Consider the following 27,256-nt stretch of genomic DNA (forward strand, 5'->3'; position numbering starts at 1 on the left):
TCTAGAAATTTCTTCCAACTTCAACTCTCTTTACTCAACAAGTGTGGCTTTCTAGAATAATCTTCATAGTTGCATGTAGTTGCTGACTTCCCACCGAGCTTCTAGAATAGTTTAGGCTCTTCCACAAAGCTTCTAGATTTCTCCACACATTTCTTTAGCACAAATGTGCATTAATTTCAACAATTTTCTTGAATAATTTCAGTCCATAGCAGATATGCAGAGGATTAAGAGAGAATGAAAAACATTTTTTTTTATAATTATTATTATTTTTTGACAGGGCACTTCTATGCGATAGATGTCAACAAAATATGGGTCCCAATCGTGCCACATCATCATGTTTAACAGATTATTTGACAGAATTGACAATGAGGGGATAAGATGAGACATAAAATATCAGTAAAGGGAATAAAGTAAGTCACTTTAAATTTCTTAGGACAACGTGAGATTTGACCATAACTTTAGGGAACATTAGTGCAATTAAGCCTAATAATAATTACAAATCCTGTGACTACATGCCATAGACACCTTTAGCCCTAGCAAAACCCCCTATCTACAGGGCACTATTGTGCCATTAACAACAGAATGGTTCAAAGTCAGTAAGGGCTCGTTTGGTACGTTGAACTGCACTGACTAATTTCTGTCTAATAATATTAATCCATTTCGGAGAAAACTGACTGTTTACCCATAATATTATACGCAGTGGCGTAGCCAGAAATTCTCTTAAGGAGGGTCAACATTATTAGCCTGAGAAAACCGTGAATATTAACATAATATTTTTTTTTATTGTATAATTTAATTGTTATCTTCCAAAATCATAACCCGCATCGCCGAATCAAATCATAATACATTGCTCAAAAGAGAACTGAATAGCTAGTATTGAGAGATTTACTTGACTGATGGCCGATTCAATAACAAAAACTATAAGGTAACTCAATAAATGAAAGAATAGAAAGATTGAAGTTTAAAAGGAAAAATGGAGTAAAGATAAATATAGGAAAAACTATATAAGTAAAGAATAACAATCAACTAGAGTTAGAAAATTAGAAGGGTCATCTATAAAAGAAACCCAAGAAAATCAAATATATCACATAACAAATGCATTTGTTGCATAAATTGGAGGAGGGTCAGCTGACCCTCATGGGCCTTAGCTGGCTCCGCCATTGATTATACGGCATTTGCTGCTGTTGAAAGTGCAGTAACTTTCCACAGCAGAAATTTGCATACATAAGAGTACTGACTGTCTAATACATAATATTATACGGGAAATATTAATCCACATAGTATTAATCTGTGTATCAAACGAGCCATAATAGTTTTCTGTTGCAAGAAATCAAAGTGTCAATTTGACGCTTTGTAGAACCACATAATTGTTTTGAACATTTAGGAAAATGACATCTCTACTCTTCCTAATAACACGTAAGAAAATGACAACTTGTCTATTGACAGTTTCTACAAATGAGAATACATCTATAAGCTTTTCAAAAGGTGCTAAACCCTAAAGCCAGTAATTCCATTTTCCACAACATTAAGGCTTTTTAGTGAACTGGTGAAGATCTATGAAATTCGTTCCTTTTAAGTCTGACATTTCCGTGACTAAAATGCTAAAATTCATTAGCAGGCGCAAGATCCGTCCTTATCCAGTAGATAAAGCACAATTAGTTGAGACGAGCCTCAATGTCTGATGGAACTTTGAAAGAGGCCTCAAACGGCATGTAGGTGTTCCCTTCAGAAACTGAAAGTTGAAAAAGAAAGATGAGAACGAAAAGCAAAGTTATAGCGCCAAAGAAAGAAACAAGCAAGATATATTCAGTAATAGCTTAAGCATTTAACTCAGTGCCCAAATAGAACCTCCTGGAATCACCTAGTGTGATTCTGTGTTGCAGAACAAAGGCATCATTCCATATGAAAAAAGGAGGAGGTAAACATGGGAGAATTACTCATAACAAAGAAAATACATGCGAGAACATGTACCACCATACTGCGTACAAGAGCCAAAATCATCACAGCAGAAATTCACGAATGCGAACTGGCCTTTTAACTGCATTTGTAAAACCCTGTATGGTGCAGGAGAGGAAAAATTCGGTCAATATGTTCTATTACACCAAAACTAAACAAATTATGTCATATGTTTGCTTTGATACTTTGGCACCCAGCAAGTTAAAGATGTACTGTCGTGTGGAAAAAATGGTAGGCAATTAATATATCTTTGATTAAATTCGAGAAAAAAAGATTGGAGGAATATTCTGACTCCAAAGCCTCCACATGTAATAGATTAGTTTAGTGATAGACTAAATGGGGTACCGGGTACGCATATATAACATGTCGTAAAAGTGCAATTAAAAAGGGTATAAATCAGCTTGTTCAGTTGGTAAACTCCCTTTGCATGGTACTAATAGAATGCCATAATTATAGTGCATGTAGCATGTACCCTTAAAAACTACATGATATTGCTTAAGTAGACTATTTGGACAGTGTGATATACCATGCCTTGTCATTTATTTCCAGAATCAGAGTATGGGGTGCCAATCGTAGATGCTAGTCTATCCAGATCAACAAAAACGACTGAAGTTTGGGAAAAAGTTTAAGGTAGTCATGGGAATAAAAAAAAAACAGAAAAAAGAACCTAAAACACAACAGAGGAAAAGAAGAATCGAACATCAGTTAAATGCTCACACTATGTAACATTAGACACAATTGCATGTGGTACTTACAACCCCAATGTTACTGTAACAAAGGGGATCTTGCGACTGCAAATAATCTTCCTCTAGATTAAATTGAGCTGGGGTCAGTTTAGTGCATCATACATGTGAAAGCAAGCAACCACTCAATCTGTATTTTAGGTATATGGATCTACGAATTTAACAATCTGCAATTTGGCATCAAAATAATGAAAAAGAACTGTAAATGATTTTGCACCTCATTAAATTTAAAAACTAGTGGACGCAAATCTCTCTCTGACGTTGCTTCCTTCTGCACAGAATCATCAGTATTCTGAGAACCTGTACTCAGCTTTCTAAACCTGATTTTCAATTGTACAAGAGGGATCAGAACAAAAAGAAATGACTACTAGGATATATGACAACCATGCATTAAGAGGCCATGCATAAGGTTTCACTTTTCACCACTAAAATCCAAAAAAGAATCTCTTCCATGAACAAGCCCTTAGTTACGAATTTTTATCGGCAATATTCAAGGAGAACTTTCCAAAAGGGGTAAAACCATTATTGACATAATGTATCATCACTGACAGCAGCACTGCCATTTAGCCCACCGTATGAATAAGGCACTTGTTTATATAAAACCATTTAGCCTACCATCAAGCACGAGCAGGAGGACGAAAAATAAGGCACTTGTTCCACAGTATGAATTAGGTCTCACTTCAAAACCTAACTTTAATGATTACTGAAGATAGGTAACAATAACAAGTGATAATGAAAAAGGAAAAAGAATACTGACTGGTAGTGGTGAGAGAGAGAGAGAGAGAGAGAGAGAGAGGTATTACCTGTCAAAGAAACTGGAGGAACCATTAGGAGACCTCATACATCCAGGAGAATTTAATTTCGTACTGGCTTTGGTAATTTTAGCAGAACCCAAGTTCAATGAAACACTAGAAGTACTGGGACTTGGCTGCCTTCCATTTGACATGTTTTCTGAGTTTCCAGCATTTAAAGCACCTGCACCTGCATGATCAGCTCTGGCAGATTGTAAACTACTAATTTCTGTCCCTAAAAGATCTTGGTTTTCCTTGTTGCATCCAACTGTCGAATGAGCAGATCTTCCAGTGCTTACTTGCAAGATCCTTTGCTTTTCAACCTAACACAAATTGATTAGAAGTTTAAGGGAAAGAAAATTGTCTGGAAATGACTAAAAAGTGCAGTAACTTTCAACAACAGAAATTTGCATACAGAAGAAAGACAAAATACTTTTCTTTTAGAATCAAAGAAAAAACAAAGAAATGATGACCATAATTTTAGCAATGCACAAATGACAAACTCCCTTTAAATCTGTTGAAAAATAGGGCAAATATGAGATGCATTAACCATAATTTTAGAAGCATTTAATTAGAGTACAATCTTAATCATAAAAGGAAACTAATAACAACCGAACAATTTATGAAACTAGATTGCACCCCTAAAACAATAAAGATGAAATATTCTAAACGATTTAGAATCTTACAATATACTTTTCTTCCAGCATAGAAACATGAATAGGTTTTGGAGAAATAAAGATCAAGGTATAAAAACAGATACAACACACATACGTTTAGATGAGCTTCACTAGATTTACATGATCACATTCTTGAAAGATAAAGTTTACTTAGATTAAAAAATCCATAAGCTCCAGTTGAAGTGAGTTTTCTACAAGTGAAGGAAGAGAGGACAGAGAGAGAGTTGGTTTGGAAAAATAGGTTTAGGGTTTGATAAACGGCCCTACCACCTCAACAATGAATTCACATGATAAGATATGCTACACAAATAGGAGAATGCAACAATTCCCATGCCTTTAAAAGCCTGCTCACACCTTTGGTGAGAACATGTCATCAGCCAAACTTAAACAAAACTTCCACAAATTGCATCACTCACCTCATGTGCCAACACCTCTTTCATGGTTAAGGCGAGTACATGATGGCCAGATATATAGCCCTGTTTGAACATGAGAAAAATATATTCAATAAGAATCATAATATGAAGCATACCGCATCCCACAACTATAACCAACAACTCAAACCTTGAAATTAATAAAGTCACCAATGGGAGGATCGAAAGAGAGCGCTGAGGCACCAGCTGCTTCATGTCCGAGATTGCTAGGCAGAGTATTGGACTTCATGCTTCTATGTGTTATAGAATAGGAGACCATCGTGCTAACTAACTGAGCCAAATCATTCTTCTCCATTTCTGATAGTAAGTGCGATGCCACCTGAGAAAGATACCAGAACTATGTCATAAACAATAATGACCAAAAGCAGAATTTGTCATCCCTTCATAAGTGTATAAACTGTATACAGATAGAGAAAGGAGCAACAAATAGATATGTGACAAGAATAACGGGACTGATCTCATATGCATTTCTCATAAGAGATCTGTACGATGTTTCTCAGAGCTGTCATGGCATAATCCTTGAGAAGGAGAAATTATGACATTACCCCACAAACCGCATCATACTTTAAGACAACTACAATTAACTTGGGCGATCATGATCAAGAAATTTCTTCAAAATATTTTATTAACAGAAAGGAATTGATGAGAGAGAGAGAGAGAATTAAAACCAAGGGGCAACCTAGTCTATGTGAGTTCAGATGAATTTCCTTTCACAGTGATGCAGTTCAGTCCTTATCTTTTGTTTTTCTTGTACTGTTATACGTAGAATCATCATCCGAGTTGCATACAAAATAGTGAACAACCACTAATGCAAAAAGTGAATTCAAGTACAGAGGACATGTCAAGCTCAAGCAGCATGTCTTTCAACAACAAGATCATAGATAAAAAAGAGAAACTATAGTTGATGTTAGACAGCATCCCCGATTTATCGATAATTGATGTATATACTGTTTATATCTCTCCAGTCAACTATATTAATTGTCAATTCCTATAGACTAGGAATTCCTTTATAAATATTTCCTATTGTAACGTTAGCTTGGTTGTATATATATTTTCCTCCAACAGTGAGAAGAAGATAATTTAGATTTCACAAACTTTCATGGAATCAGTGCAAATTCTTTCCTAGGGTTCTTGGGTTGCTATTTTCTCTCCTCTTCTTTGGGTACAGCGCCACTCTTCTTTCTTCTTCTCAGGCCTGTCGCACAACACCTAAACGGCCTCGTCTCTGTCTCTAAGATGAGTTCTTCCGCTACTGCCTCCTCAACTGTTGCTGCCATGGCCATGCATTCTCTCCCCAACATCACCCACCTTGTGATGGTGAAGCTTAATGACGATAACTATCTCTTGTGGTATCATCAGGTTGAAGCCTTTCTTATTGGACAAGATTTATCCAAATATGTTAATGGCACTCATCTATGTCCAGCCAGCTCTTCTCCCGATTATAATAATTGGGTTCGCACAGACAAGACTCTTGTCAGTACACTATCTGCTACTTTGTCAGAACCCATTCTTGCTTCTGTAGTTGGCTGCAAAACCTCTGCCTCCATATGGTCTCTTAACTCCAAATACTTCACTCAGAAGTCAACCACCAACTCCTCTCATCTTCGGCGTCGTCTTAATGAGATTTCTCATGGGACTAGGTCTATCTCAGATTATCTTGAGGAGGCCAAATTGATTTCTGACTAGCTAGCTTCCCTAAGAACCAGTCTCTAATACAGACTTGGTTAACGCCGTTCTTCGAGGCCTTGTGATGAGTACTAGATGTTGTTGATAGCTCTTGAGAACCTAGACACTCTTCTTGATTCAATGCTCTACGATCTCATCTTTTGACTCAAGAGTCCCGCCGTCGACCTACCATTTCCTCTCAGCTGGTTAGCCTTGCTTACCTCATAGGGTGTCTCCCGACCTTCTCAAATTCTGGTTCGCAAAACAATAACAGGCACAGTAATTGGAACCACAGGAATAATGGTTGTCAAAACAACTCTAGTTCTCGTTCCTCAGCTCCTGGTGTTTTGGGTACAGCACCTACTGCCTCTTGTTAGCTCTGCCATGGCTTAAGTCATTTTGCTCCGACATGTCCTATGCTCTCTCAGTTTGCCCGTCCACATGTGCCCAACTCCTTGCACACTGCATTTGCTGGATTACAGATTGCAGGACAGCTGCAGACCACTCATCCTGACATAGGTGCCAGCACTCACATGATTGGGAATTCGAGCCTTCTCCAGCAATGCCTCCCGTACAATGGTCATGATACAGTTCACCTTGGCAATGGAGATCAGATGCCTATTTCCTAACATGTCACTCTCCATTGGCTCCAACTCTTTCCAATTAAACAATGTTTATATTCGAGCCTTCTCCAGCAACGCCTCCCGTACAATGGTCATGACAGTTCACCTTGGCAATGGAGATCAGATGTCTATTTCCTAACATGTCACTCTCCATTGGCTCCAACTCTTTCCAATTAAACAATGTTTATGCAATCCCTTCCATGCGTAAAATCTTCTATCTATTGCACAACTCTGTCGTGATAATTTTTTGAATAGAAACGTTGTATTGATAATCAAGAGGAAAAAACCTCGATTAAACAATGAAAAGGGAAACTCCAGAACAACTAAAGACAATCTAGCCAGCTATGACTGAAGATAAAACTATAGGAATAAAACAAGACTTTAGGTAACATTATCTTAAGACAGCAGCCATGTCTCTCAAGATGATAGAGTAATGATAATCCTTGAACTGCCTAGAACCCGATGCCCAAAGAGAAGCCCAGAATTTAACTCTATCCCATAACTCCTCAGCCCTTATTCCTAAGTGACCCTGAAAGATTCTTCGATTGCGCTCCATCCAAATGTTCCAGAATATAGCGTGAACAAGACAGTCACGCAGGATCCCAGCTCTCTTTCCCTTCCCCAAAACCACGAACTTGATACTAAGGAACTCAAGACACCCCTTAGGAGTCACCCACTCCGCTCCAAGAACCTCCAACATCCTCCACCATAATTTTAGGGAGTACGAACAATGGATGAACAGGTGATCTATGTTTTCTTCATTCATTTTACAAAGAACACACCAAGAAGGGGATAAACACTTCTTTGGATGTCTCCTTTGAATGATGTCACAAGTATTAACCTTACCATTTGCTGCCAGCCACAAAAAGAATTGAATTTTCGGAGGTGTCTTTGCCTTCCAGATTGAGAGGAAGGGGGGAAAGACATCCCTGGAAGTAGAGAGAAGAAAAGATCTGAAAGACTTGCACGAAAACAAACCCTGCTCCTCAATCTCCCAAGATCTCCGATCCAATCTAGAGCTACTTAATCTCACCTTTCCCAAAATATCCAAAAGTATTACCACTTCTGCAATTTCAGCCTCGGACAAGTTTCTTCTGAAATCAAAGTCCCAATTAAGAGGTAGTTCTTGAGTGTTCACAAAACGGGATATGCTATGATTTGTTTTCCTAGACAAGGAAAAGAGTCTAGGAAACAAATTTTTCAGTATCCCTTCTTTCAACCAAAAGTCCTCCCAGAATCTGATTTTCTCTCCATTTCCAACAGAAAATCTGCAGCAAAGAAGGAAAGAATTATACCCTTTTGAAATTTCTCGCCAAGGATTCCTACATGACACATTAGCTAACTTTTTAGTATCCCACCCGTTGGAGTCGATTCCGTACTTGCTCTTAATGATCCTATGCCATAAGGAATTGGATTCCAGTGGAAATCTCCACAACCACTTAGCTCTGAGGGCTTCATTTCTTTCTCTTAAAGAGCCAATTCCGAGACCACCTGCCTCCTTTGATCTAATCACCCTTTCCCACCTCACCAAGTGGCAATTCTTCCCTTCTTCTATGCCTTCCCATAAAAAATTACGCATCAGTTGTTCCAATTTGGCAGCCACTCCTATAGGCATCTTGAATAATGACATATAATAAGAAGGAATGCTACTCAACACCGCTTGGATTAGCGTTAACCTTCCACCTTTGGATAAACAAGCCCTCTTCCATTTTTGCAGTCTTTTCTCCACCTTGTCCATTACTGGGTTCCAGAAATGAAGAGTTCTTGGGTTTCCTCCAAGAGGAAGACCCAAATACACCATAGGCCAGCAACCTACCTCACAACCCCACCTGTCCGCCATTCTATTTAGTGCTTCGGTATTAAAATTAATCCCAAAGATGCTACTTTTAGGTTTATTAATCTTCATTCCGGACAAATCACAAAACAACTTCAACAGCTCTAGCAGATTTAGCCAATACTCTTCCTTACCATCCAAAAGGAAAATGGTATCGTCTGCAAACTGAAGGTGAGACACTTCCACTTGATCATGCCCAGTTACTATACCATGTACTATGTCAGTTTCTGCAGCCCTTTCTATTAATTTGCTTAATACATCACTAACCAAGGTAAATAGGAATGGTGATAGGGGGTCCCCTTGTCTTATTCCCCTCGACGCCCTAAATTTTCCTCTTGGTTTTCCATTGATCATGACAGAAAAGTTGACAGATTCCAAGCATCCTTTAATCCAACTTCTCCATTTGGCTCCAAAACCTTTTCTTTCCTGTACATCATCTAAAAAATTCCATTCCACATGATCATAAGCTTTCTCAAAATCTATTTTGGACACCAGCCCTTTTCTCCTCTGTTTTTTGACTTCCTCTACAACTTCATTCGCGACTAATACTGCATCTAGAATTTGTCTCTTTTGGACAAAACCTCCCTGAGATTGAGAGATTGTATCTCCAAGAACCTCTCTCAGTCTTGAAGCCAAAACCTTGGAGATTACTTTATATAGGCTCGTAACAAGACTAATCGGTCTATAGTCAGTAACCTTCACAGAATTTACCTTTTTAGGAATGAGACAAATGAAGGTTTCATTTGTAGCCTCGTTCACAATCCCACTATGGAAAAAGTCTTGCATAACCTTCATAAGGTCGCCCTTGACCATCTCCCAGCAAGATTGGAAAAAACTCATAGAATAACCGTCTGGGCCCGGGGATTTATCCTTGCCACAATCAAAAACTGCTTTATGAACTTCCTCCAATTCGAATGGGCGTTCAAGCCAATCAGCCTCCAATCTGTCGTGATAATAATGTTGTGTGTCTTTGATTCTCAACATTTTTATGTTTGTGATCGCTTTAATGGTTCTCTCCTCTTTTAGGGCCTATGTAACAACAGTTTCCACAAGCTTCCATCTCTTCTGTCTCGTATTACGTGTTTATCTGCTTCTCTTCAGTCATCATCTATATGGCACAATCGCTTAGGTCATCCCACTAGTAAAATAATGTCCTTTTAAGGCAAAAATCACTTGTAAGGTTCCCAATTTAAATTCCAAAAATCTTTTTGTAAAGGTTGTGCTTTGGGTAAATCCACACAACTTCAGTTTACAAATTCTAATGAAGTACGTACTAATTCTCCTTTTTCTCTAGTGTATTCTGATGTTTGACGATCTCCTATCTCTTTTGTTAAAGGCTATAAGCATTAATTATTGTTTGCTAATGATGTTACTTGGTTTACTTGGTTATATTTCATGAAACATAAGTCTGAGGTTCTTTCCCATTTTAAGAATTTTTTGTCACACATTACGACGCAATTCTCTGCTTCCTTAAAACAGTTTCAGAGTGGTGGTGGCAAAGAATACGATAACAAGACATTTTGAGCACTCTGCTCTTATGGAATTCATCATCACTTTTCTTGCCTCCATACTCCTCAATAGAATGGCCTTGCAAAACGCAAGCACCGTCACATTGTTTAACATGTCTCGAACTCCTCTCGAGTCAGGTTCCTACTTGTCATTGGGTTGATGTCATCTTCTCTGCTATTTTTCTCATCAATCGTCTTCCTTCACCTGCTCTTCACTGGTCTTCCCCTTATTTTCGTCTTTATGAAAAAGTTCCTTCATATTCTGAGTTGTGAGTTTTTGGTTGTGCATATTATCTGCATTTAAGTGCATATATGACCAACAAACTTGTACTAAGAACTGTTGAGTGTGCTTTTGTAAGTTACAGCTTGCAGAATAAATGGTACAAATGCCTTGATCGCACTATTGGTCGTCTCTACATATCTCGCCATGTTCGCTTTGATGAGCAATGATTTCCCTTCGCTGCACAGAAATGTGTGCCTCATCCCAGTGAATGGGTTGCAGTCCCTGTTTCACCTGTTGTGCCCCCTCTTGCTACTTTGCCATATCCCACCTTGCCACCGGCTACAGAGGCATCGTCTTCCCCACGCGTGGCCCCTATTCAGACATACTAGCACTGCACATGTCTACCTCTTGATTTGCAGTCTCATTCTGCATCATCCTTTCCTACAACTCCCGAGCCCACTGTTGATGGGTATGCTTATGATTCTGGTTTGCCAGTTATGGGTGCATTAGCCTATGCTTACTTGCAACTAGGCTAGTACTCTTCGCCCTCGAGTTCGCACTGAAAACACCATTCGATATCCTATTCCTCGTGCTTTGTTGGCTCATGCTTCTCTTACTCCCAAAGAACCCACTTATTTCTCGCAGGCTGTTCGTTTTCTTGAATGGCGTGAGGCCATGGTTACTGAATTTAATGCTCCTAAAAAATCAGACATGGGTTCTTGTTCCTCCTCAGCAACATGTGGTTGGATGTAACTGGGTATTTACGCTTAAACGAAAGTCAAATGGGTCTATTGATAGGTACAAGGCTTGCCTTGTTGCTAAGGGCTTCCATCAACAAGCTGGTATTGATTTTGATGAGACTTTTAGTCCTATGGTGAAGCCCACAACAGTTCGTACTGTTCTTGCTCTGGCAGTTTCCTTTGGTTAGCCTCTTCGTCAATTGGATGTGAAGAATGCATTTCTTCATGGTTATTTGGACACTACTATTTTTATGTCTTAGCCTCCTGGGTTTGTTGATCCAACTCGCCCTACTTATGTATGCCCACTTCATAAAGCCATTTATGGTCAAGCAGGCTCCTCGTGCTTAGTTTCATCGACTTAGTGGCTTTTTACTCCAACTTGGGTTTGTTCAGAGTCGTGCTGATCCCTCTATTTATCTTCCGCTGTTCTTCCGACTTTAAGGTTCTCTTATTGTATGTTGATGATATTGTTCTAACAGGGAATCAGCCCACTCTCATCTCCTCGTTTGTTCTTACTAAGTGTTTGAACTTACTGATATGGGTCCGTTCTCTTATTTCTTGGGGCTTGAAGCCACCTCTATCACCTCTAGCCCCCTCTCACAAACCAAATATAATGTTGATCTTCTCAAACGACATTCCATGACTGATTGTAAGCCTTGTAGTACTCTCGTTTGTGTATCTCGTCAGTTATTCTCTCTTGATGGTGAGTTACTTTCTGATGCAACTGAGTATAGGCAGTTTGTGGGCTCCCTTCAATATATCACTTTCACTAAACCCAACATCTCCTTTGCCGTTCATCATATTGCTCAGTTTATGAGCGCTCCTCATTCTCTTCACTTGGTTGCTGCTAAGTGTATTCTTTGTTATTTAAAGAGCACTCTTGGTTTTGGTCTTTCCTTTCGTCTATCTTTAAGCTCCCTTACTCTTTGTGGTTTCTCTGATTCTGATTGGGCTGGTTGTCCTGATACCCGTCATTCGACCACTAATTTTTGTGTGTTTCTTGATTCCAATCTTATTTCTTGGTGTGCTAAGAAACAATCGGCAGTTTCTTGCTCTGCTGAGGCTGAATATCGCTCTTTGGCTCATGTTTGTGCAGACACTACATGGATCACTCATCTCCTTCATGAGTTGGCGCTTCCTCCTTTTGGACCAACCTTATTGTTGTGTGACAATCTCAGCACAACTTATATGGCTTCCAATTCGGTGTTTCATGCTCGCACTAAACATATTGAACTCGATTACCACTTCATTCGGGAGCGCATTATCTCTGCCTCTCATCGAGTTCAATTTGTTTCCTCTTCTGATCAGCTCGTTGACATCCTCACCAAGGGCCTTTCTACACATCGTTTCTAGCTCCTTTGTTCAAATCTCGTCTCTTCCACATCGTCAGTTTTTATAGCTAATTCTGTTTATATCTCTCCAGTCAACTATATTAATTGTCAATCCCTATAGACTAGGAATTCCTTTATATATATATTTCCTATTGTAACGTTAGCTTGGCTCTATATATATTTTCGTCCAACAGTGGGAAGAATATAATTCAGATTTCACAAACTTTCAGCTGGCAAGTTCTAGAATTAAGTGTGAAGATGGATAATGATATGGTAAGAATGAAATGGAAAGGCAAAATTATGATTCTATGCGCAGATGTGAAAGCTCTATTGATAGAAGCATTCTAGCCTATTTTGATTTAGTTAGAGAGGAGCAATTCCTTTCATGGATTTCATGCGACAGTAGATACTCTTTCTTGATCACAAGTGGTATTTGCCAATATCTTGGTCATCTGACCAAGGAGCATAACATTGGCTTTCAAGCACTTGCATGGATAAATATACTAGAAAAGAAATAGAATCAATCCACGAAAATGTAAACTAAAGTAATTATCTGCTCCTAATATTATTCCTCAAGAGCTTGAAGGCATATTTCCGCAGAGGAAAAATAAATTCAACAAATCCTTCTATCATCATAAAAGAAAAAACCCTGAGGAAAATAAGTGATTCAAAATCCTCAGTTCTATTCTATTGGAATAAAATGATATCACACATTCTTTTATTATGAAATAAATGACAAACACTCGATCAAACTATCTCAAAAAGATAAGCAAAACAGAAAGCAAAAACCACTTGAACTAGCAGATAATGACAAGTAGTAGCATATGCAACAGCTAGCATCTAACATATGAAAGTGAAAATAAAGATCACACACATGCACAGGCACAAAAAAGAAATATGGAACTGTAAACCTGAAAAAACAAAAAGGAGGCAACTAAAAAGTAAGCATATTACCGGCCTTAGAGTTGGGGGCGAGAGTATGTGTAACAGGAATGAAATTGAGTCTTCTACAAAGGACTTAATTGACAAATGTCTTGAAATAAACGGTGGAACTGTGCTGTACCAAGACCTTAAACTTTCAACCTTTTCCATCAACATTGTTCGGTATCTGAATTTATGAATGAGATTTGATTAGTAAAAAACAAGAATTTGTATGATTTACTTCAAAATCCAACAGGTTTATCGATACCTATGATAAGATTTTGGCCACTCAATATTTGGTCTCTGCACTTGGGCTACCAAACGATGTACGGTGATCGCAATAGCTGGCAGATAAGCTGCAAAACAGAAAATGGGGAAAGAATTAATTAAGAATGTATTTGGAATGATTTACAACATTGAATGGTAGATGGTTAAATATCTTTACCATAAAGGGGCACATGTTGTGTACGCATGATATATTTGTGCATAAGGTCAGAGGCACCAAGACTATTTAAGCATTTGACCTTCAGAGAATAGAGAGCATTGTATAACGTCAACTGTCTTGTTTTAGCACATCCCAGGTAATCAATATAGTCAAACCAGGTGGCTTACAGTCTTTTGCATCACTGGATCATGATAAGGGAGATGCAAAAAGTTTTCATGAAGACCATCCACAATCAAATCATAGTCACCGCTGCAAATTTATTGTGCAAGCGAGGTAGACATTAAATATTTCATACACCCGTTGAACATACGATGTTTGCTGCAATTTACCACCTACCAGTTAGAAATGAGAGAATGCAAGGAGTCAAATTCATTTGACATAATTCCACAGCTCCTATTGGTTCTTCTGTCTATCTTCGTTTTTCTCTTTTGGAAGATCTAAAGAGAGTAGCACATTCAAACATAAGACTGAATATAATGGATACAGCAATTAAGAAACACATCACCCAATTTTACCATGGTACCTTACCTCTTTCCAGACATCAAACACACTTCTTGACATGTCCTTTCGACCAACCACTTGAGAATCAATCCCCCACTAAAAAGTAAAACATGAGAAAAATAACTTGGTATAAAACCACTCCAGTGTAAAGAAAATAATGTTTTTTTTCTTCAAACAGAAACTAACATTAAAAATTCTACTGAAATTAACTACCACCATTCACCATGAAAACAACTAAACTATAATGAGATGGTAATTAGGGCAGTTTAGAAGTAATCCTAGGAAACATCCGTGATTATGACATGAACTAGCATCATGCCGAAAGTCATGTTTACTTTATTTCTCCAGAAAAGATGATAAAGTGCTCAAAACCTTAATGCATATTTTCACAATGGTTAATACTCACAAATTTCAAACAGAAACTTTGTACTTAAAGCAGGTGACCTAAATGGAAACACAAACCCCACTGTTTGAATGCTTAAATGACTGCAGTAATGAGAATTCCTTTTGAGGTGAAAACATGGTCAGCCTCTATTCAACTATAAAGTCGACCTTACGCAATGAGTCACAAATATTGAAAACAACAAAAGATTAACCGTATTTTCCAGTCATGTCATGCCTTCTGTTCTCAACTTGCAACACAAGCCAACAAAACCATCCTAGAGAAAGCCAACAAAAGATTACCGCATTGAGTGTTTCCTTCTTCTTGTTGAGAAACTGAAGAGTGTTCAAGCATGAACGTATATCACATTCTGTGACATAAAGGCTGGAGTGAGTGGAAAAGATAGATTGAATAGAATGACAGGAATTCTGAAAATAGTATAAACTATTATAAACTAAATTTCACTCATAACAATAATTCAATCTGAACTTAAAATGGGGATCAAACTTGTAAACAACACATCTAGAGTATCTGTTAAAGAACTGGTCTTAACAATATGAATGACCCAATTGATGAATTCTTAAAAAAAGGATGTATGACCCACCTGTATACCCTGCAAGTGCAGTAAGTGCAATAGAACTTGTTTTCATTTCCTCCTTGGTACATATATATTTCAGCCTGTAATAGAACATTGACGAAATTTGAGGAATAATGTGACATAGGAACGTATGAAACTTTTAAACACAGTAAATGGGATCAAATCAAGTGATGCCACAGATTCAGAATGAAAAACAAGTGCAAATAACAGGCATTGTTTTGAAAGAGACCATGCACTTCAACTAACATGATATCTATAGTACCAATCGTGGATATGAGTATCGGCATCTGTGACATGGTATGTATGTATGGTATGCTAGTACATGCATATTTATTATTTTTTTCCGTTACATTACATAATTACTATTTCATGATAAAGACAGAGAGCAATCAAAACCCTAGTTATTTAATTTAAGATACTTAATTTTCCCTGAATAAAGAAAACATCAAGATTCATTTCCAAGAAAGAGATATATCACGAATTATATCAATATTGAAATAAATTCAGACATGCACAAGATACTCATTCATAGAGGTCCTCACTCATCTCACAAGATGACCACCTTCCTAAAGGAGAGAATGGAGTGGTCGGAAGTACAAAAAGGACACAACCCAGACATGAGCAAACATGCATCAGACACACATATGTTTTGCATATTCAAATACAATTAAAAGCTAAAAAAATAGTAAGGGGCCATGAAGCTGTGTATCTTCATAACATAATATAAAGGAGAGAATCCAGGGAAAAAGTCCAAATTCATTTCAAAAATAAAAAAATTGATTTGCATACTGATTAATGTTGAATAATCAATTCATGCTAGCTGCAATTAAAAAAGAAAAAAGTTTTGTAAATCATCTCAAATTTTATTTATGCCAGCTGTAATTATGAAATCTTTGTTAATTTACAAAATCAAGATTTGTTACATACCTGTTTCAAAGTATGGTTCTGAAAATTATTTATGGAAACTATATGTATGGTTGAGTTGAGAACTCAAATTTTGGTGACATTTTGAATGAGCTTATAAGTTGCGATATCTATATCTTGCTATTCTTTTTACATTTGGTATGACCATGCCATTATCAACTATTATAAATTACAAACACAGGCACAAAATCGTTCACTCACCACGTTCATGTTCTAACTTTTGACAGTTTACTATGTCGTCATTAGAAAAAGTCACAGGCTTACCACATGCTCCATATGTGTTAGATATTTTGAAAAGTATTTTATTCACTTTCCATGGATCTAAAACTTTTTCCATTTGTAAAGCAATTGGTGGGAAGTGGGGTTTCTGGTTGTTGTAAGATGACTTAGATGAGTAAGATTCATATGCAGATAAGTCATACTGTTACAATTTTGTACCCCGCTATCAAACGATATACTCTATCAAATGAGGTTATTGATGAAAAGGAAGATCTACAGAACTTCATTGGCTGGGGTTTCAAAACAAACTTTAGAATTGCACGATATGATGATATTGGTTCTTCACCTTGAACTTATTATTGATAGAAGTTTCAGCCATATATCGCTCTTCACAACAGACAATAAACATGAATATAATGAGATGCTAAATCACATCAAATTATGTAAATATGAAAATGGATCCAGTAAACAATTTTTTGGGGAAAATTTATCTTTTGCAAAGTTACCTGCTTACCACTCGACTCACTGTTGGTTGAACAAAAACATGAACCCTATAAAACAATAAGTAGTGTCGTCAAGCCAATAAACCTTCAAGAAATCCACATAACTGTTAAATATTATGGTATGGACTCAGGTTCCATCATTTAAAACTCTGTAGTTGCTACCATTGTCAGTTTTTTTATAATAAACAAACTTTTATTTAAGGAAAAGAAAAAGAACATGCGTTACCATTATCATTGAAATGGATAGAAAGAAAAAAGAGAATTTACTGTAAATGGGGTGACAAAGATGTGAAATTAATAAGATATGCTGCTTCATTTTGTGTACTAACCAATGCAAAACTATGTTTAAATGAATTTCCAATCTCTTACATTTGGAACTGGTAAAAACACTATAATATGATGAGGACATCTTTGTCAAACCCATTAGGGTTTACAAAAGAAAGAGATGGAAGAGGAAGTCATTTAATTTGGTCTTTAAATCTGGCTATTTTTTATTCCTGCGATTAGTTTCTAACTTGTTCTCTAAGTTTTCCAGATTTTAGTAGGATTTCTAAGTTTCCCATTTTGTTTAGGTTAGAATTTCTGTTTTTGCAAGGGATTTTTTATCCTATTATCTCTAGGTTTTAGTTTGCTATAAATACCCCTCTCATGTAATTCATTATGGAGTTGAGTTGTTGAGATATAAAGAAAGTTTATTTTCCAGAGATTGGAGACTACTTGGTGTGAAGCCAAACCCCTGGAGTGATTCCAGACCTATCCCTTTTGTTCTATTTTCTGTTTTCCATAGTTTTCACTTCCGTTAAACTACCTAAATATTCAATTCACCCGTGTCCTACATCAAATTTGGCATCAGAACCTGGTTTTCGTTTTCCTTGGGTTCGAAATTTTCAAATCTCTTTTTTTGCACGTTGTATGTCGAGTGTATGGCTCCAACTACGGTTGGTAAGACAAACACACCAACGATGGTCTATGAACGGATTTTTCAAATGTTGGAAACTCTAACAAAGCAAGTGGCCGATTTGAACACTAGATCCGAAGAACGATTCAGACTCATGGTCATCGTCTTGCAAACCTAGAAGCATCCAAGCACACTTATGTGGATAAATTTAACGTGATCAATGTTTGTTCGAAGACGAAAGAATCACAAGAACGTCAATTCATTGATGGTTTGATAAGTGCTAAACAAGGAGAAAATTTTCAAGACAATACCATGGAGAGTCAAGTAGAAGCTGCTGGTCAAGGTGAGCTTAAGGAAGAAGTTTGTGCGCTTGAACTTCCAGCTAGCGATGTGGACCTGAGATTGAATCTAGTGAGATTGTTCAACCTATGATGACACTAGTAAGTTGCCCATTGGTCGAATCAACATTCAACAAAGGTGCGAAAGGTGTAACTGATCAGTTGGAATTCCTAAAATTCATTGATTCTACAGGATTCAGAGGGAAGGCAGAAGATGAGTCTATATGTTTGCACATTGATTCCAATTTCCCTAAATGTTACTACAATTCTAACTCACCGGAGTTGAGTTCTTCTCAGCTGGGGAGAATTGATGAGGACATCTTTGTCAAACCCATTAGGGTTTACAAAAGAAAGAGATGGAAGAGGAAGTCATTTAATTTGGTCTTTAAATCTGGCTATTTTTTAGTTTCTAACTTGTTCTCTAAGTTTTCCAGATTTTAGTAAGGTTTTTAAGTTTCCTATTTTATTTAGGTTAGAATTTCTGTTTTTGCAAGGATTTTCTATCCTATTGTCTCTAGGTTTTAGTTTGCTATAAATACCCCTCTCATGTAATTCATTATGGAGTTGAGTTGTTGAGATATAAAGAAAAGTTTATTTTCCAGAGACTGGAGACTACTTGGTGTGAAGCCAAACCCCTGGAGTGATTCCAGACCTATCCCTTTTGTTCTATTTTCTGTTTTCCATTGTTTTCGCTTCCGCTAAACTACCTAAATACTCAATTCACCCGTGTCCTACATCATAATATATGTATGCAATACGTTCAATTGCATAAACTTATATGAATTCATCTACACTAAGACGAGGTTTGTGTTAGAGCTATGTACATTACGCCATTTAGGTCCTTTTACACTTAAAAAAATTAATGCATATAGCATAAGGATATTTTAAGTCCTTTTACTTGATTAGGGCTGTATATATTCTTTGTTATTATACATGTATTCACTTTTGACATTACCGTAAGACTATCAAATTCTCTTGTGGTCCCTCTTCCTCTTTGCAGGTTTATTATCATGGCAACAGATCAGAGCTAAACTTCTCTTATTTCTTTTGCATGGTATTCTTCACTTGGTTTCAAATCAACAGGAAGGCTTCTCTTATAGTTCTCTGTACCTTTATCTTGATCTCAATCCAACTGAAACCTGGTTAATTTATTACCCCTCTTTTATCCATTGTCTTTCTGACCTTCCCCACATACCAGCACTATCATAAATATTAGCCAGAGTAATAAAACAAAATTCTCAGGTAATATCTCAAATAATAATTCAATCTAGTAGTCAGGAGAACTTTGAAAGCTTAGTGGCTACTTGGAAGAAAAATAATTCCAAGGTTACTTCTTCGATTAATCACTGTCATACTGTCTATTGACATGCAATAGGCCAAATTGTCCATCACAAATTTTAGCAAGGTTTTCATTCAACCCAAATTTGCCAAGCAGTTCAAAATTAGAAATTCAAGCTACTAATAGGAAAACAAACACACGTGACTACTATACAACTATGATTGATTGGGATCGGGATCAACTAGAACTCAAAGACATCACAAATATAGTTATTTTCATAAAGGTTGGAAGCAAAAGTAAGCATATGCTTTGACAATAGATCTACTGACAAATTCTGTAATTGGGTTTCTATGATTTGTTAACTCATGCTAAGAATGACTTACTTTGCTACTCGGCGCAATGGTCTCAAAGCAGGGGCATAAAGGTCATTACATATGCAAATAACCTACATGAGAACAAAAGAATTTATTACAGTATCAAAACGCAAAAGAAAAAAAAAACTATTAGTCCATTGAAACTCACAGGCCTCGACAAAGATGCAGTTTTCCGCCCCCTTTTTGAAGAAAACCTTCCCAATTTTAGTTCTTTATTGACATTATCCTTCTCCGTATCAAACTTCCTATCAGCAGAAACCTGCATGTAAATATAAGAAAATCAATTATACGATACAAACTAGTGAGCTGAAATTGATTCTTAATATACCAATTTCAGTTCAGCAACTAATTATTTACATAATATTAATATATAGCAAAAGGCCTTCATGGTTAAATTTTCATAAATCCCTTAAATGGCCTTAAGTAATTAATTCTTTAGACAGAATACCATTTACTACATAATGGTAAGATAGTAAAAATAACATAGTCAAAGAAATTGCTTATTTCACCCACTGATTACAGTCTACAGGCTTATCTCATACTATCCCACTCCAACTATAGCAATTGAATCCAACTATGTGCGGTATGAAAAGCCTATTTGTACAAGCATTAGGGCTTTCCGAGAGGCTAGTCCCTTACAAATTATTTTAAAATGTCTCTCTCTCAATGTCTCCGACCACCCTAGATGGTCTAGTGAGGAGGGATGAAGCGAGAGAGTAATTGTAAACGTACAAATACAGGTAATCTTTTTTGTAGAAACATAGTAATTGTATTACTAAAACATAAAGGGTACAAGCAAAGTGAACTACTAATGACAGAAGATACTACCCTCAGCCTACAAAACAGGTCACGGAAACTTAAGAACAAGAACACACATCTCTCGACCATGCAGAAACCAGAATCATCTAATTTACATTCAAGATACAATCCATACAGCAGTCTACCCCAATGAAGAGAATTGCACCAAGGGGATGCCTTTAAATTGTTTGGCAAGGAAGGGCCAAAGGAAGCTAAAAGTTTAATCCTATCCCAAATTAACTCCACCTCCTTCTCCTTAGATTCAGAATTTCACTTGTTCTCTTCCAACCAAACACACCACAAAAGAGACAAGACAGTACATCTACAAAGAATAATAAACTTGTTAGCACTCACAAGGCTACAACCTACAATACAAGTAAAACAACCAATATTGCCTAGCCTAATTTATCAATGCTCAATTCTACTTCTTGTAACCATGAAATTAGTGAAATTCAATGGTCTTGCTTAAATATACATAAGGTAAATAAAATGTGCACGTAAAGTCATAACCATGCTAGGGTTTTCTATCCTAAAGATTGAGTTTCCAATTCAAACAATTCTGGAAGGATCCTAATGTTATGGCATATGCAGACAAATAATTAATTGTGGTAAAGAACCTGAAACAAAAAAATGGATTACCATGCTACTACCCTAACCCTGGCACCACGGATCATAGAAATGAAATAGAGAGGAAAAAACCTTACTAAGGCAATTCCTAAAGCATTTCATTAAAGGATTTGACATTTTTTCCAGATCTGTAGGGGTAATTACATGTTCTTTTCATGCTTATTATTTAGTAATGGTCATTAAGCCATAGAAATTTAATTCTTTAATTTCTCAACTTTGAAGATGATAAAAAAAAATGAATTTAGAACAATAGAAGCATCGATAAGTGTACCCACTAAGCCACCAAAACAAATTAATGAATTCCCCAGATACCTCAAACACAGAAATTTAAAATTTTAAACCTGTAACCATTACCATTTTTAGAATAAACTCCACGACACCTTTTCCATCACCGAGAGCTCCATCTATTTCGTCAATCACCTAGAGGAAATGCAATTGATTTAAGTCATGTGCCCCCACAATAAAAAGGTTAAGCTTGAAAATTAGAACCAACCAAACACTTTGGCCTCGAGTCAATTCTCACGGACTCCTTATGATCAACTATGACCGACTCCATCTGAACGACATCAAGAATTTTAGCCCCAATTGTGGATGATGATCGATCATCACTAGCATTAACCTACAAAGCATGAAAATCCTCTTAAGTACATAACTAGTGTGCCAGAGAAGTGAACGCAATATTCCATTATACAAAAGCCTTGAACCATGAAAATCATTTAAGGCTTTTGTATACTGAGTAAATAAAGGGACTTAATTGAAACAATTAAAAACATAAGCTAATGGTCCTTCTCAAGCATGTGATTCATGCTCATGGTTGATATCCCTAATCCGTTCTGGATTGATTGAATCCGGTATTAGATTGACCGGCCTTTGATAGATTGATCAACTTCGCAAGAACGCTCGACCAATGTTAGCTAGAAGAAACGGTGGGAGTCCCCACTCTCTCAGCCTGTGTGACCAACAAGCAACCTTACTAATAAAGGCATAACGTTCCATATCCTTCACAGCCACCAATAGTTATAAGGCTTAATTACTCTAGTACCCCCTTAAACCATGGTCAAATCTCACATTACCCCTGAAAATCACAATGAGCCACATTGCCCCCTTAAACGACTTATTGTGTCTCACTTTGTCCCCCACTGTTAAGTCCATCGGAAAGGCCATCAAAACCGCAAACATGGCCTGAACGAGACCCAGACCCATATTTTACTGAAATAAATGTCAGGTGGATGCCATATGTTAAAAACATTAAAATAAAATTTCATGAGCTCTTCTCTATCCCCAACCTTGCGTTACCCCATGAAGATCCAGGATGTTCAACCCCGACTTCAAAACCCACACCTAAATAAGAGACTTACAAAGCAATCATCATTGCTAAGGGTAAAGATAATGTTGAAGCTTTGGTTTGTTTTGGGTGGTAGGGATAATAGAATTAAGAAGATGTAAAGAGGTGTTGGGGATTTGGGATTGGGCAGGGGAGGTTGGGGTGGTATGAATGGCCGAGGAAGGGTGTATTAGAGAAGGGTCATGGCAGGGGGGTGCAACATATTTATTGTACACACAGGGCATAAATTTAACAAAACAGTGGTCCCATTTGTTCCACATTAGCATTTTTAGTAAAGTATTTGACAGATTTGATGATATCAGTCAAGAGGGCAATGTGAGTCATCGTGACTTCCAAGAGGCAATGTGCCATTTGAGGATAATTTTAGGGGCACTAGAGTACTTAACCTTGGTTATAATTCCTTCGCTACCATGTCTGATCAAGTGCCCAAGCTCATCTCTTCCTCATATTGCGTTATTGGATTAGCAGACAGCACAAGACCCAAAAAAAATTTGAAGGACCCAAATGATATTTTAGCCAGATGAGTAACTCCTAAGTATACATACAGCAAATGATACTGAATGACTGATGTAAAAAAAAGAATGATGTGGCCACAACTACTCATGATTAGGTGTGCACTGGTAAGAAGTAAACGGCATACCTCCACCACTCGGTACCCACAATGCTTTGCAGCTACATGTGCAAGTGTAGTCTTCCCAAGCCCTGGGGGGCCACAAAGTAAAAGGATCTGCAATGATCATGAAATATGTAAGTTACGAGCCCAATATAACTTAACTGCATCTAATATACCATATACAAGCATGAAATGATATCACAACTACCTATAGCAAGGTAGTTCTATGTTGTAAGGCACAAAATGCAAATAACAATGAAAAAAAATCACTAAGCTGAAAAAATTCATATTCTACCTTTTCTTCTGGGGGACCACTAGACCTTGACCTGTTCCACAACTCTTTTATGCTTTTTGAATTAGTATTTTCATTATTCATATCATTAAAATGTTTAGATTTTCCATTATCCCATCTGGATCCTCTGTTATTCCTTGGAACCTTTGAATCAGAAAGTTTTTTATGTTGAGTGATAGAAGAATGTCGTCTCAATGCAGACAAAACATCATCGGATGTGCTCCTAATTTCAGATCCAAAAACACAAGGATCCCATTGTTTTAACCATAGGAGGACCTGTAATGGGAAAAATATAGAGGTTAGTGATGCTGACAGAAGTCCTTTTGGGGAAGAAAAACTACAAAAACATATGTGCCTTTTGGAGCATCAACTCCCATAGTAAGTTTTGAGAAAACATTAAAACAAAGATAGATACCTCACGATTTGTCAGTTCATCACTGAGAAGCTCAGTAAATGAATTTGGAGCATATTTATCCACCCAAAGTTGTTCATGCACTACTGGAGTTTCAGGATGAATAACATCACCCTGACTTTTAGAACGAGCTGGCAAGGCCTTCAACATCAAAAGAATAAGGTATTAGTTTAATTACAAATATCCTTGCTAGTACTAGTTGGAATTCAACAACTCTAATTATGTGTAGCATATCAATACAGCTTTCACTGTAAGTCAGATAGATTCGCCAAATGTTTTGAGAGAGTATCTATTGGCTCATGGGCAGATAAGAGAAATTTTAAGAAATGCTGATTTGGTCTCAATTTGGTAATTTAAGACAACAATGGAGATGGTCAATTCCGTACTTACTATTATACATGTCTAGATGATAAGATTTATGTGCCCTTTACAATATTGAAGCTATCTAACCTGAATTTTTAATACGACATGGATTGAAGTGCCATGACTTAGATAACTCTAAGCCACCTTTAGCTTTGACACTAAGTCATGTTCAACATAATGCGTACCATACCTTCATAAACGCCTCTTGCTCCACTCTTTGCAATAGATCCTTAATAGGTTCTGAAATAAGACCTACAAAAGGTAACACTTTCCAAATCAAGCTAATGTGTACTACAACTTAAATAGACCATTTGATGTTCATAAATTTAAAAAAAAAAAAAAAAAAAAAAACACCATTTGATGCAATGGAAAGTTTAGGGTTTAGGCCTTAAACCCTAAAGTTTATTTTCTTTCCCCATGCTTTCTCAGAGAGCAAACATACAGCTAGAGAATAGCATCCCAAGTATTCAAGAAAACAAACTGGTTCTACCTCCAAATTTTCCTGTTGCACGCAATATCTTGGGACGTTCCACCCTCTCTATCCTGCATATCTTCGCGTAAACCCTATCGCCAGCACCCGGCGCCGTCACCGGAATGAAATCACCATGGATCTCCGACGCATACCTTGACACAACCTTCTCCTCCACAGCATCAACAACTTGTTCATCGACCGTAGGATCGCTCTGGTGTGGAGGCGAGTACTGAAGCCAATCCACGTCATTCTTGGACCGGTCCAAATCATCGATCTTGCTCCGTTTCTCATCCGACAGTCCATCGTTTTCGGAAATCGACCCATAAGGACCGTCCAATGATCGAGAACGCTTATGACCGTTGATTTGGGTTTCGGATGACGACGGGTGGTCTGTGGATGGTGATTGTTCTTTTTCGTATTCTTCTTGGTAGGGTTCCGCTGGTTCAAGGTCTAGCAAGTCTTCGTGGAGGTGATAGTTGGCTTCAAGCAACTCGAGCTCTTCGGGAAAGGGAATGTCCATGTCCATGCCCGATGATCGCAAACGGTTGTGGGCGTTGCTTTGGGTTTCGGAAGAAGACGGGTGGTCTGTGGACGGTGGCCATTTAGAACGGGTAGGTTGTTCTTTTTCGAATTCTTCTGGGCAGGGTTCCGCTGCTTCAAGCAGTAGGCTGTCTTCGGGGAGGTGATAGTTAGCTTCCAGCAATTCGAGCTCTTCCGGAAAGGGAATGTCCATGTTAATGTCCGGCGCGTTTGAATGAAGTTTGCAAGCGCCTCAATTTCAAAAGGATGCTTCTGTATTATAGATATCCAAGTGGCTTAGGCCTGGTAACATTTTCGGATAATGTTTTTTTAGAATCATTTTAGAGGATGAAAACAAGAAAATAAATTTGTATTTTCAGAAAATGAAAATGTGGTGGATTAATTAGAAAACATCTTCAGAAAACAAAAACAATGAAAACTGTCTGGTAGTACAATTTGAAATAATAATATGTAAAGTTATTTTTATGAAAACGTTTTCCACGAGAATGAAAATAACTTTTTTCTGTTTTCATACTCAGTGTTTTCTGTTCTAGGCCACCGAGCGTGTTTTTGCTTTATTTTTGTTCTCTGAAAATGAAAATAACCTCTTAAAACGTTACCGAACGGGCCCTTATTATTGCGAATTAGGCCCGTTTAGAACCACAAATTCTAGACTCCATCAAAAAGTGCTTTTGTTCATAACCCACCCACGAAAATGAAAGATGAGTTTTCGATTTGGCATTACCACATTGTGTAGCACCTCTCAAATAATTATGTAGGCCACTCATAATAGCGCTCACCTCTCATCTAGTATTAAAAAAATGATACATAATGTGACATATGAATGTGGTATGCCTAATATTTTCCTTTCGATACCCTCGTAAAAGCAACTCTCTACACCCACTCCCGACACACTACATCCCCTCTACACTTGCATTGTCATGCAGTGCAGGCAGGAGGCACAAAGTATGTTGTTCACAAATGAATTATGAAATCATAGCCTTCGAAAACTCAAAAATATATATATGACCATGACCATCTTTATCTTTTCGAGTTGTAGTTGAAACTTTTAGATTTTTGTAAAACATGATTCACGTATCACTTAACACTAGTAAACACGTTCGGTAGTTTCTTTGTCGAACGTCTTCTGTTTTGTTTGGCATTATACTACTGAACACTATATCCGGTGATGAGCAACCAAAATTCAGACATCAAATTATTACTTTAGCCTAAACCCAAATGAAAAACACAATATGAATTAAAATTAGGAATTACAACATAATTTCTCATTCTCAAAATCTAAAACTCCTAAATTATATTTAATAGTGTAAGTTTCAGTTTCGAGTTTCATAAATAAAGCAGAGGCATATTAATGACGACAACCATGACGATAAACAATATCAGAGGAACCAAAACGGAAAGGAAACTCCACGAAGTGATCATATGATGAAAGAGGAGGAATAAACATTTATTTTCTTTTTACTACATTAGTTTTCGAATGCTACAAGCATTGGAGAACTAATGTTGGAGTGAGGTAGCAACCACAGTTGTTATGATGAGGTGATGGTAGCAGCGATACCTTGGTAATGGGTGTGACTTTTAACTTAAAAAATCTCACATAAATGTCCTGGAATTCTTGAAATAACAAATTTAAATGGAATATAAAGTTTATGACCCCCGAATTGTACATATTTTTCCACGAATTCTCAAGTGATGCACGTGAAAAACAGTTTAATTGTGGATAAAATGAAATTAAAAAAGCAGCAACTTTTAGAGTGCAAACTCACAGTTATGTAAGGTCTACCAAAAAAAAAATTCTTAAATATCCAAGCCATGTAACCAAAAAATAAAAAATAAAAATCCAAGCCTCAGCTTTTACCGAACATCTGAAAAGGGAGTGCTACTTGTAAT

At 37.2% G+C, this 27,256-nt stretch overlaps 1 protein-coding gene across 5 annotated transcripts; it reads right to left on the reverse strand.

Annotated features, from left to right (window-relative positions):
* Window positions 1–1,234: 1,234 nt before the first annotated feature.
* Window positions 1,235–25,617, reverse strand: CTF18 (P-loop containing nucleoside triphosphate hydrolases superfamily protein). Of its 5 annotated transcripts, none has more exons than XR_002527887.2 (24): window positions 24,845–25,617; window positions 24,545–24,606; window positions 23,995–24,132; window positions 23,583–23,855; window positions 23,315–23,401; window positions 21,823–21,948; window positions 21,684–21,749; window positions 20,053–20,163; window positions 19,914–19,975; window positions 17,019–17,063; window positions 15,376–15,449; window positions 15,074–15,141; window positions 14,417–14,485; window positions 14,225–14,325; window positions 14,056–14,137; window positions 13,889–13,967; window positions 13,712–13,799; window positions 13,477–13,630; window positions 4,729–4,917; window positions 4,584–4,643; window positions 3,503–3,813; window positions 2,917–3,019; window positions 1,938–2,054; window positions 1,235–1,732 (listed from the first exon to the last, which is right to left on the reverse strand). XR_002527887.2 is itself a non-coding variant. In XM_021967299.2 (24 exons), the coding sequence occupies exons 1-23, from the start codon at window positions 25,557–25,559 to the stop codon at window positions 2,001–2,003; spliced, it is 3,117 nt and encodes a 1,038-aa protein (XP_021822991.1). In that variant the 5' UTR covers window positions 25,560–25,617; the 3' UTR covers window positions 1,235–1,732; window positions 1,987–2,000. The 5 variants fall into 5 exon arrangements, 3 of the variants coding, with proteins under 3 accessions (XP_021822991.1, XP_021822988.1, XP_021822989.1); XM_021967299.2 differs by having other exon boundaries at window positions 1,987–2,054; XM_021967296.2 differs by having other exon boundaries at window positions 1,972–2,054.
* Window positions 25,618–27,256: the final 1,639 nt, after the last annotated feature.

This window comes from Prunus avium, chromosome 3 (genome assembly GCF_965620075.1).
Source record: "Prunus avium chromosome 3, drPruAviu1.hap1.1, whole genome shotgun sequence".
Taxonomy (NCBI): Eukaryota; Viridiplantae; Streptophyta; class Magnoliopsida; order Rosales; family Rosaceae; genus Prunus; species Prunus avium.

What these genes read in the sequence shown, in the direction of transcription:
- CTF18 (XM_021967299.2), bottom strand. Translation starts at nt 25,559, where the DNA reads ATGGACATTCCCTTTCCGGAAGAGCTCGAATTGCTGGAAGCTAACTAT. An exon ending in AGCAAGAGGCGTTTATGAAG is followed by an intron (nt 24,133 to 24,544) that starts GTATGGTACGCA and finishes TTGATGTTGAAG; the next exon opens with GCCTTGCCAGCTCGTTCTAA. An exon ending in TGCACTTGCAGGGTATACAG is followed by an intron (nt 15,142 to 15,375) that starts GTGGGTCATACA and finishes TTTATGTCACAG; the next exon opens with AATGTGATATACGTTCATGC.